This window comes from Nannospalax galili, unplaced genomic scaffold (assembly GCF_000622305.1).
Source record: "Nannospalax galili isolate Female #2095 unplaced genomic scaffold, S.galili_v1.0 scaffold369, whole genome shotgun sequence".
NCBI classification, from domain to species: Eukaryota; Metazoa; Chordata; class Mammalia; order Rodentia; family Spalacidae; genus Nannospalax; species Nannospalax galili.
The window spans coordinates 969,992-982,572 of record NW_008360318.1 but is presented as its reverse complement, the minus strand read 5'-3'; the positions used below and the strand labels follow the sequence as shown (position 1 = coordinate 982,572).

The following is a 12,581-nucleotide window of genomic DNA, read 5'->3' as shown; positions in this document are numbered from 1 at the left end:
CTAGCCTCATGGGAGCATTAAAATGTAGTCTGTAATGACTAGCATTACAGATGTGGAGACCATTAGTAGAAGACACAATTCCTATACACCAGCATGAATATTTTTCAGGAAAGGCAGGAGAAAGAACACCTTGTTAGCTTTCATGTTTCAAAGTGGTTATTACATGCATATGTGTGCTTACTTATTAGATTGATTGCCAACTGCTTGCTAATATAATAAATGCTAAATAAATAAAACTTTTTTTAATTTTATGTGTATGAGTGTTTTGAGTGTATGTAAGTGCACCACATGTGTGCAATACACATAGAGGCCAGAAGAGGATGTCAGAGCTCCTGGAACTGGAGTTAGGAACTATGGTTGTTAGTATTGATGGTGGTTTGCTGCCCTGTGTTGGGAACTAAATCAGGGTCCTCTCAAGAGTAGCCAGTGTTCTTTACCACCAAGCCATCTCTCCAACTCCAATAAAAGCACTTTAGAAGTTAGAAAGCCTCTCTCTCTACTAAGTGAGTTGCAATAACATTAGATAAATTATTCTTCACAGTGCAATCTACTTTATGTACTGGCTCTCAATGAAGAATGCCTACCAGATTTCAAGACTAGATCTCCATTTGGGTAGATGAGTGTTGATCTTCTGAACAGCATTAAAGCAAGATGAAAATGACTATTTCTCTAAAAAGGAATGGGCATATTTCTCTGTCACTGTGGTTTGAAAAAGTGTTTAGTATTTCCTGGTATATCTCTACAACAGTGGCTCTCAAATAATTGGTCTTGATATTCTTAAAAGTTACTGAGGAACTTACTTTTATGTGTAGTCTATCAATTAATGTTTACCACATTAGAAGACTGATAGATTTTAAAATGTTCATTTATCATATTATTTTTAAAATAACCAACCCACTAGGTAATAAAAATAGCATTTTATTGGAAAATAAGTGTATTTTCCAAATTTATGGAAATGGTGAGAATGACATTATTTTAATTTGTACACATCAGTTTCAGGGCCTTAGTAGGAGGATGTAGGGCTCTTGTGCCTGCTTCTGCATCTGATCTGTTGTGATATGTGAACAAAGATGAAAAATGATGCCAGTGTTCCTCTGGGAAGAGATGTGACCCCAGGGACCCCCCTGGAAGGGTGCGGGAATGCCGGGCTTCCATTGAGAGCTGCTGTCCTGCAGCTACCCTCAGCTTCCTTCTCTTGGCTTCCTGCTTCCCTGAACTACAAGGTCAGATCATTTTACCAAGTGTCCCGTCTTCTGGAAGTAGTGTAACCACCAGTCATCCTTACATCGCTGAATCCTTCTCTATCACTTTTTGTTTGTTTGTTTGTTTGAGTTTGCATTTATAGCTTTAGGTAAATCGTCCCATGTCAGAATGACAGAACCTCAATTCTGTCATCTCTTAGAAAAGGCAGCTGGATTGGACCCAAGGTTTTCTACCTGAGGGGTTTAAATACTTGGGGGTTATGAGGACCAGGGATTCATGTTTCTGTGACTACTGTATGAACGGAGGGAGCCCATTTCACCCACATATTCATGCTTCAGTTTTTCCTTTCTTAAACTCATTTTTTGTGAATTTCATACAATGTATTTTGATCATAGTTTGATCCCCTCCCCTGTCTGCTCCCTCTTGCTACTCTCCACACAGACTACGGACTCAGGTTTGTGTCCCCAGTTGCCCTTTAGTGTGGGTTCATCCATGGGGGCCTGGTCAGCCTACCAAGAATCTCACCCTTAAATGAGACTGGCTCTCCCTTTCCAAGCAGCCATCAGTTGCTGATCATTCCTCAGGTAGGGTTGGGGTTTCTTACCCAAGTGTCCATGTCTATACTAGGATTTTGTCTGGCTTGAGCCTACTCAAGGACTCAAGGACTTGTGCCTGCTGTCACAGTTGCTGTGAATTCATGTGAATAACTGACCAGCTGTCTGGAAAACTCTGTTTTCTTGTGGTAACCCACCTCCTCTGGCTCTTACAATCTTTCTGCTCACTTGATCTTCCACAATGATCTCTGAGCCTTGGGTACAGAAGTTTGACTGTACTCTTTCATTCTCTGTCATGCTGTAATTTTTTATAAAGATTAAAAAATTTTTTTACATGTATGAGTATTTGCCTAAACATAAATATGTTCACCATGTGCATGCCCAGTGCCCATGGAGGCCAGAAGAGGGCATCAGATCCCCTGGAAATGAAATTACAGATGGTTATGAGCCACAGTGAGTGTACTGAGAACTGAATCCAGATCCCCTGCAGGAGCAGCAATTGCTTTTAACTACTGAGCTGTCTCCCCAGCACCCATACATATAGAAACTACTTACTTGTATGATACTCATTAATACAATAAAAATTAATAAGTAATTTATTTCTTAGTGGATTTTAGTCCTTGATCTCTAGTCATTAAATATAAATAAGTTCAACTGCTGACCATGTACATGGTTGCAAACTTTTGTGCTAAAGGCTAGAAAGGCGTTTCCCTTAAGAACTGCTGAAGCTAATTTTTCCCTACTGGTGACATGAAACATTGTACTATATTATTCTGGTGTAGCACAGAAATATAATGGCAGATCACATTTTCCAAAGATGGCCACCAAAATGTTTGCTGTCCACATGCTATTTTACAATATGGCTTTACTATTCCGTATAAAGGCATGAAGTGTAAGTCCCCTCTCACAGCGTAGCTGGCCTGGTGACTCCTTGGGGACCAACACCAAGCGGTGGAGGTGATGATGCATCAATTCCATGGCTGGGTCAGCAAAGCTCTTGAAGTACCTACACGCCTCTTAGGATATTCTTTCAGTGAGAGGCCAAGGACCCTGTAGAACATGTGACTCCCCCAGATTATCAATCACATAGGCACTCTGTTGACTGTCCCAGCTGAGAACAGCCTCTCAGTTGGCCCAAGCACCAAGTTTGTAAGTAAAGCTTACTTTTACTCTCCAGAGAAGCTCACCCACAAGCCAAGTACCACCGACTCCCATTGGCGTCACGGTCAACCCTGACCGAATTCTCATCCTCAAAACCACTACATAACACAAATAGTTGGTCATGTAGTCACTAGACTATGAAGTACTTTCCTATAAAACTGGAGCATTAGTACTGTGCCTCTTGTGTAAGTCATCAGAACTTGCTGGACCTTTGGTCATGACAAGGTGGTGTGGGACCACCATGGTGGTATTATCTAGCTCCGCCTTGGTGTGGCTTTGTCCTCCTTCCACCTGAAGCCATTCGCCTTCCAATCCCAAGTGGGGCAAGAGCCTCTACTTTGTTATGTGGATTACAATTAAGGATTAAGGGGGCAATATACCTCATTAAGGAGCCTGGATAAGATACTGTCATATGATAAAGGACCTGGAGCTCCCAGCCTTGGGGCACTGAGGCAAGCAGTGACTAAGGCTCTGGATTATCTGCTTAGTCAATGCTGAGAATAACTTCTTGGAGTGGTTTCAAACTGTTCCATTTTGACTTCATTAGCTTATTATAACACTGCAAAGAAACTACAGAGCAGCTCTGTGAACCTTTCTGAAACTTGGGGAGACACTGACATAAAAGTTGTGAGAAGGTGAGGCTTAAAGATTCACTCCCCACCAACTACTCCCCATCCCGGCAGATGCAGCGCAGGCCCAGCATCCAGCTGCTCTTGTTAACATCAACAGAGAGCAGTTTGCAAAGGCTTTGCACAATCTACTCAGAACATTAAAAATATTGAGATGTACTTAGTTTAAGAAACTGAGGTAGCTCAGTTGGTCAAGTGCTTGCAAACATGAGGACCTGAGTTCAGTCCTTAGAACCCATGTAAACAGTTGGGTGTGTAACTAAATGGTAAGACGTGATTGCTGAAGACACCACACATTTTGATTGCAGGAAACAGAAAAATCAATCTTGAACTGATAGGGAAACTCTCTCCCTGCTGGCTGGATTCTATAGTGCTAGAAGTGTTATACAGGCTGTTGGAAGAGAAAAGACATCAATGGTCCTACCCAGCATCATACCCTGCATGCTATAATGCTGACCTACCAGACCAGATGTGCCCACTGGAGTAATAGTGACAAGATTGTTTATGGGATCATCAACTGCTCTCTTGATTGGATTTGAGGCTTCCTCTATAGGAATAAATTCATCCCTGATGCTGTAAACATGGTGAAAACCCATGGCTAAGAGAGTCATAAGCCCAAGGGGAGAACTTACTGATGTTACTTTGCTAAGTGGTCATGTTGTCAAACTGCTTTCTAAAACTTATGTTTACATCCATAGAGTTGTGCTGCTCTCAGCCTTGTGAGGAAGCTTCCAATTGCAGTGGACAGTGGTTAATGCAGAGAGGAATCTCTATTCAAAGTGCTGAGAATAAGCGACTGTCAGAGTGCTTAGCCATTGGCGGTATGTCTATGTCAACCCTCCCACCAAGGCTCAGGGAACATTGTGGAAGATGGGGCAAAAAGACTGTAAGAGCTGGAGGATGGGGAAGTGTGCTGTGACAGGCTGTCCTCTGGGTGCAGTATGACTTGTATACATGAACTCATCACAACTGTGGTTACTTTGACAAGTCTTGCACAAGATCAAGCCAGTTCAAAATTGCAGCACAGGGGCTGGGAAGGTGGCTCAGTGGTTAAGAGCACTGGCTGCTCTTGCAGAGGATCTGGGTTCAGTTCCCAGCACCCACATGACAGCTAATAACCATTCAAAACTCCAGTACCAAAGGATCTGATGCCCGCTTCTGACATTCACAGGTACTGCATAACATGGGTGCACTTACATAATGCAGGGGAAGCCCTCACACACATAAATATAAATAAATAAATAAACAAATAAACAATAAATAAATAAAAATCGCAGCATGGTGGGGTGAGAGGCTCCAGGGCTCCCACCCCTAGCTGAGGAGCTAATGGCAGTTGATGGCTGCTAGGGTGGGTAGAGTTACTTTAGAGGGAGTTGACCACCGGTAGGTTGCCCATCCCCAGTGGATGACCCCACACCCATACATATGTGAGCAACACTAGTTGGACTCAGTGGTTTATAAATAAATTTTTAAGAATTAGAAAGAGGACATGAAGTTGAGGAGGGGGAGATATGTTCTCAGAGGGTCTGGCAGGGGTTTGAGGGAGAGAGTAGAGGACACATGTGATGAGGGTACACTGTATGCATGTATGAAGAATTTTTTTAAAGATGGCTATGGTGGCACATGCTTGTAATCCCAGCACTGGGGAGAAAGAGACAGGTGGAACCTTGGACCTTGCTGACTAGCATGGTCAGTGAGCTCTACGTCCCAATGTGAGGCCTGTCTCAAAAAACAAGATGACTGGCTCCTCAGAATAAACACCCATATACACTTGCACAGTAACAGGCACCTGTACGGATACTTAGTTAACAAGGATAAATTTGCTCCTGATGCTGTCCCAGGCAGAATGTAGTACCTTCCCAGGACACCCTTATTTATACATCAGTTATCATGTCATCACAACTGTAACATTACATGTCATGTACTTTTTCCATTTGTATCTAACTTAGGAAATGAATTCTAGGCTGTGATGTGAGGGTGGTATGCCTCTTTCCTAGCACCTTGTTCATAACAAACACTCAACACAGTTTGGCAAATGAATGATGAAAGAGGGAATTTATCAATGAACAAGTGAGAGTAAAAACAGACTGTTTTTAGGTGAAAAATGCATGAGAAAAGCCAAGACAGAAACTGTTGTTTAAGACTTTAAACAATTGCTTGAGACAGTGCTTTACAATTTCCAGCCTAATGCCTGCCAGTCAGCCTTTGAGACATTGGTGCTGCACCCTCACATTCCCAACTCTCTCTTTTGACTCTAGGAAAATGGAGTCCTATGCAATTTATTGGTGTGATGTGGTATGGTGATGTAAATGAGAAGTATCCCCTATAGGCTCAGGTATTTGATCATTTGGTCCCCAGTTGATGACACTGTTTGGAGAGGTCATGGACTCTTTAGGAAGTGTAACCTTGCTGGAGGAAGTGCGTCACTGGGGGTGGGCTTCACAGCCTCACCCCACTTCCACTCTCTGATTCATGTTTGCAGTTGAATTTGTGAGCTCTCTACTTCCTGCTCCTGACTCCATGCATGCTGTTGCTGCCACGCCTCCCCACCATAATGGATTCTTATTCCTCTGGAACCATAAACCAAAATAAACTCTTTCTTCCACAAGTTGCTTTCTTCATGGTGTTTTATCACAACAACAGAAAGGTAACTAATGCATGTGGTTTTTGACTTAGGGGCATATTTGATGAGAAATCATAGATATTATGTGGTGAAGTTGAAGGGCATACCTTCAACCTTCTTAAAGTGTAAAGACTACATAATTATTTTACACACATACACACACACACACACATGCACACAGGACTAATTGAGTGATTAGATGGAAGTTCTCAAGGAAACTGCAGATGGAAGGTAGACTGACGTGGGATTGGCTCTTCAGTTTTACAATTACTAGCAGGATGTGATGACCATGGAAACATTCCTTGCAGAGCTCCTTCTTCTAGGGAACGTAACTGAACAAGGATTATAGGCTTTGGAGCTCTGAAATCCATCCCTGCATTTGTACTCTGTCCAGGCTGTCTAGGCTGCCCTTGTCAAGTGACTGAGTATGTAAGCGACATCAAGGCAGGCCCCTGGCTGGGAGACGTGGGTCTCCTCAGTGGCTGACTTTGAGTCTGAGACTTTTGATGAACCTTTCTTAGACTGGATAACATTCCAGGACACTTTCATCCACACTTGTTCCTCCTTCTTCCATTCAGGGTCAGACTTTTATCATAATCTACTCATTTTCGCCCATCTTTCCCTTTATGCTCCCTTCCCCTTATTTCTGCAAATAAAATCCATGTCTATGTAATCCTGCCTTGGTGTTTATCACTCAGAGGCTTTGGACCAACACACAGAGCAACCTGAGACAAGTTACTTCCTCTTTAAGTCTCCTCCCTCATCTGCAAAGGTATAAAAAACACCCATCACATGGGAGTTGTACAAATGACTAAATGTGAAAGTGTATGAAAAGCTCTTAACCCTGAACTTGGCAAACACAGATGCCTACATGTGGTGGTTTGAATGGAAATGTCCCCCATAGGCTCCAAGTATTTGGACACTTTGTCCCCAGATGATGCTGCTGTTAGGTTTATTTCTTAGTCCAGGGTCCAAGCTGTTCACATTGGTCAATACCTGTACTAAACTGTGCTCTGTAAAACAAATAAATGACAGAGACAGTGATTGAAAGCACCAGCCTGGATTTCATACTAAATGTGGTGGTTTGAATGAAAATGTCCCCCATAGGCTCCAAGTATTTGGACATTTTGTCTCCAGATGATGGTGCCTTTTTGGGAGGTCTTAGAAGGTGTGGCTATCCTAAAGGAAGCACGTCACTGAGGGTGGGTGGGCTTAGAGAGCGCTGAAGCCTTGCCAGATCTCCAGTTGCTTTCTTGCTTCCTGTACCTGTGTGATGATGTGAGAGCTTAGCTTCTGCTGCTCCTGCTCCAGCCACCTCCAGCCACCATGCCTCCCTGCCATGATGGACTGTAATTCCCCTGGAACCGTAAGCTCAAATCAACTCTTCCTTCTATAAGTTGCTTTAGTCAGTGTTTCTATCACAGCAACAGAAAAGTGACTAATACACCAAGTAAGTGTTTTCTTCTGTTTCATATCTTCTCTTTTCCCTTAGACTGGGATAAAGTCATATTTTCTTGGGCACATCTGACCTATGGCACTTGGAGACAAATGAAGCCTTGCTGTTATAAAATAGTCCTGTTTTAATTACAGTTCCTTCCCCTTCTCATTAACTGCTTCTCAATTTAGGGAAAGCCTTACCTTCCTGACCTCTCTGAAATCTTTGATCTGTTTAATAATGTGGGTTGAAAGGGAAAAATAGCTGCAAGGAGAAATCTGATTAAATCTGTGTTCTGGCTTTATTGCTTCCTTCAATATGGCTAATGCCAAACATCTTACCTTATCATCCAATTTCCGTGCGTTGAATGCGAGTTCCACGTAGTCATCATTCCCAGATAATTCTTCAGCAATCACCTGAATGAGAAGCCTTCTGTCAGCTGCAGCAGAGGTCGAACCTCCCCACACCCCGCCCGTGTCCCTGCCCGAGAGACCAGGAGCACATTCAGGTCATTTTGGTCTGAATATTAACAGAAATAGACATTGGGCAAGGAGCTTCTCCTCCCGCCTTGGGAACATGGAGCACCAATTCCAGCTATTGAAGGGGGCCTCCTAGAACACACAGGACAGGTGACTAGGTTTCGTTGGTGCTGAGCATGAGTTATGAGAGATGGGGCCCAGGCTGAGGATGAGCTCCCAGGAGCAGCAGCAAAGAAGAGCTTCTTCATTTTATTTTTGAGTCACTAGCCACTTTCACTACTGAGCACTTCATACATTGCCAGTGTCACAAAGGAAAGAAACTCTTGTGTTATTTAATCTTAAATAAAGAATATAGGTAAATAGTGACTATGGAATCAGGCAACATAACTTCAATTTGTTACGTTAATGAAGGATGTTCAATATCATTTTCTCTGTTTGGGCAGCAAAGCAAGCCTTGAAGTAAACACTTTTAAAACAATATTCTTTGGAGGCGTGGAGCTTACCGTGATGGAGGACTTTCCCGCCGTGTTCCCGTGCTTCAGCAAGGACTTGGACAGCTTTCTCTGAGATACGATCTGTGGGGAAGGAAATAGAAGGAGCTACTAGTTGTGTGACCACAGGTCTATTTTCAAATACTTTCCTTGCAAAATTCTTCACTCTACCTGAAATTACATTTATGTTCATTTCCCTTCACAGCTTTGTACCTGGGCCTCTCTTAATGCAGATTCTACCCCTTTCCTCCTACAGTGTGTGTGTGCTGTAAGAAAGTAAGTGAGGAACACAGATAACTCAGGAGGAAGTAAAATCAAAAAGAGCTGGAAAATGACGAACATATACATTAAGATAATAGAAATGAAGCTGCAGGATAATCTGAAATGAGCATCAAATCCCAGGAGGAAAACATGTCAGTACGTAACTTCTGGATCTATAACCTCTGAAGTTCTATTTTTAATATATTCATTAGAGAGATATAGGGTTTGTTAGGAAACCAATGCTCAGACAAGTCAATAGGGGGAGTTGAGGTGTTCCTCATGATTCAGTGTCAGGGTGTTACATGCAGTGACAGCTACAGTCATCACACTGGAAGTTATTCTTAGCAGAACTTGCTCATCCCTCTGATTTCCTTCTTCCTGTTTTGAAATATAAGTGTCAAGGCACTGAGGTCTGGATAGCTACTAAGTCATATCCTAAAGGGGAAAGGAGCTAAGAGAATCAAGTTAAAACTGCCTATACTTAAGAAAAACAATATCGTCCTCTGTGGTAGACAGCTTCTGTTTAAGATGGTTTTACCTTCTTTGTGTTCCTGTTATTATGTGAATCTCTCCCGTGAGTATTAGATGGCACAGGACTGCTTATAACGAGCAGAGCACCGGAAAATGATGAGCTATCATTTCTGAGATTAATTTATACATGCCTATGATCTCTCTTTGTCTTTCTGCCTCTCATCTGTCTCTCTCTCTCTCCTCTCTCTATCTCTGTCTCTCTGCCTATCCCCCCCTCACATGAGTGTGTGTGTGTGTGTGTGTGTGTGTGTGTGTGTGTATTTGCTTTGGAGACCACAAACTGCTAAGTTCTAAGTTAGCCCTATACAGAGGCTGATGTGGAAAGCAACTGATGCTTCCTGCCAACAGTCATGTTCATAAGGCAAAACAGAGATCTACCCCTCCGCTGAGTCCAGGAAAACAGCACCTTGCTTGTCTTCACCTTTGAAAAACCTTATCTAGAAGACTTAGAAAAGCCACACCCCGACTCTTGACACAGTGAGATGATAAATGCTTGCTTTTTAAGCTACCACGTTTTGAGGTAAGGCTATTTTTGGTTGATGCACCAAGATAATAATGCACATGTTCTACCAGAAAGCTAGAAAAGGAAGTGACTGTGAAAGGCAGGGACACATTGTCTAGAATTCTCAGACCATGTGTTTTCTGTATTTCTGGTACAGTAATGAAAACACCAAGAGTAGCCTATCCAAATGGAGGAAGTCTAGAAGGCAGTCCAAGGCCAGGGACAGTGAAAGATCCTGATGCTCTTTCTACTAGAATCTGAAGAGCAGAGAATATTTCCAACAAAATCATCTTCTAAAAATACCTATGATAATGGTGATAACTACAATGACAGCAACAACAACACCTCTCATTTAAGGAATGCACTGTATGTGTCAGATGCTCTATTGAACTCGCTGTTGCATGTGATCCCCCTAGTATGTTAGCCTTTGGGCTACACACTAAGAATAAACACGTAAGCAAAAATCTGGTGTGATATCTGACCTTATGGAACTTAGCGTTTCTTCCTACAGATCTTTCAGTAGGAGAGTGGGGAAGATACATGGATAAATGACAAAACAATAGTCACCTGGTTGTAGTCACCAAGCCAGTACATGACAGAATAAAGACCACATTTCCCGCTTCTCAGATTAACCTGTTCTTAGAAGTATTTCTCTCTGTTGCCCTGGTATCTCATGCTCATTGGTTTCCTGCCTCATGACTTCAGTTGATCCCAACAACCCTCTCAGTACTAAAACAGGTCATTCCAAGTGAAGCCAGTCACGGTCAAGCAGGACCTTTGACTTATCTTCACATAGATGGAACTGGTAAAAGAATGGAGGCAGGGGCTCCTCCCAAGCCCATGTTACCCCTGAGGAACAGATCCTCAAATGACCTTAAGAGTAAAAATAAATTGGTTGATCTGGGCCAATTGTAGGGTCGTAAACACCCAAAAGGAGCTAAAAGCTACATAACAAGAAACAATGCCAGACAAGAGATACCTTCCTTTGAGTTGTTTTCCAAGGTGGCACAAGAGATTCCCAGACAGTAACCCAGCACAGAATAGGGAAAATGAACAACAGACCCAATCTTATCGAAAGAAATATTGGCAAATGAGTGCTGCTAAATGAGGAAGACCTCATCTTCCTAAAACAAGGAACTCTAAATAGGCTGTCTAGAGTCAGTGGATGGAAAGCACTGGGGAATGGCTGGGGGTGCCAACAACACAGTGGATAGTAACAGGATGACAGAGTATATGGGCTCCAGTGGGGCCGGGAGAGGGCTATGGGAAGGTGCCATTTGGGAAGTGGGTACATAGATGAACAAGATTGATTCTTTGGGATGTTCTGTACGAAATACACACAAAAAATCAACAAATAAAAAAATGAGTTACATTTGAGGAAGAAACATAAAAATTTTGCTTCATGTTAATTAGTAGAGGTGGAAAACATTACCACTGAAATCTGCCTAATGACTTTATATACACGCTCAGGTGCCAAGGATCTCAGAAAGTAACTGACTGTGACTAGTAATATTCAGATACATAGAGGTTAGAGACAATATAGACATTAGAGACGCATGTACAAACACCTATTAGTTGCGTTAGTAGCATTAAAAATGTAGGAAACAGAATATTTTAAAATGAAATGGAGGCCTTCCTTAAAGGATACTACATGAAGTAACACAGACTCAAAAAAATAAATGACATACGTTCTTCCTCATATGTGGGTCCTAGCACCAAGTACTTTTAAATTCCAGGGCCTTTTAATAAGATGATGCTATACAGCAGTCCCTTCTGCATGAAATATCTACCATCATCATGACTTCAGCTGAGCCTGATCGCTAAACATAGTCACATTTGGGCTTGTTGACGGTTGTGCTCATTCATTAGAGGGCCAAGCAGTGTCATTGGACCCTTACTGGAGTATCCAGGCACTCTTCCAAGCCAACTGTTTGTAATTTGACCCACATGGCCTCCTGAATTTGGGGAGGGCTAAAGTATACAATCTGGAGAAGGCTAGGAAGAGAAGGCATGACCAATTTTGGGTAAAGGCTGTCCAGTGTGCATACCCTCAGGTTATACACATACCTTAGCAACCCCTCAGTTATTTCAGTAAATAAGCTCAATAAATTCATTGGTTCCCCAGTAAAACTTTAATGAAACATTGACTTGACACTAGAACCTTAAAAGGGAATAAGCATTGCTTAGCATCCCCAGGAAAAGAAGTTTCACATATTTTATTCCTTAAACTAGTTGACTAAACTATGACCTTAGAAATTTGAAGATTATGTGTATATTATTTTTGTCTCATCCTTTATATATCATAATATGGGAATGGAGATATTTTCCAAAATAGAAAAATGAGAAAGCCTAAGCAAATGATGAAGGACTATGTAGGGTTGTTCTGATATATAAAGGATGAAATGAAAGTAATATACACATAATCTTAAATTTTCTATGGCCATAGTTTAGTCAGATACTTTCAGGAACAAAATATAAATCTAGACTACTATCCTCAGGCCTCTTGGGGTAAGTCTACAGCGCAGATCTCCGCGCCGGGACTCCCTAAGCCTCATTCACCCTTCCACCCCACCCCCCACCCCTCTAGGGGATAAGGAGAAAGAAGCAGTTCAACAGAGGTAGGATTATGGGAGCAAGGGTACTAGTAAGGAAGAAAGGGGGGGAAGTGCAGGCACCTTAAGTGGGAAAACCAAGATAGAGGGGGGAGACGAT

At 42.3% G+C, this 12,581-nt stretch overlaps 1 protein-coding gene across 6 annotated transcripts in view; it reads right to left on the bottom strand.

Moving 5' to 3' along the window:
* Cpne4 (copine 4) overlaps positions 1-12,581 on the bottom strand; it is a 592,536-nt gene that overhangs the window by 178,519 nt on the left and 401,436 nt on the right. For all 6 annotated transcript variants that reach the window (XM_008825090.2, XM_008825091.3, XM_029559677.1 and 3 more), the window contains 2 exons: positions 8,588-8,659; positions 7,947-8,021 (listed from right to left, as the gene is read on the bottom strand). In XM_008825090.2, the coding sequence (XP_008823312.1) occupies positions 7,947-8,021; positions 8,588-8,659 (147 nt within the window). The remainder of the gene's footprint in view (positions 1-7,946; positions 8,022-8,587; positions 8,660-12,581) is intronic.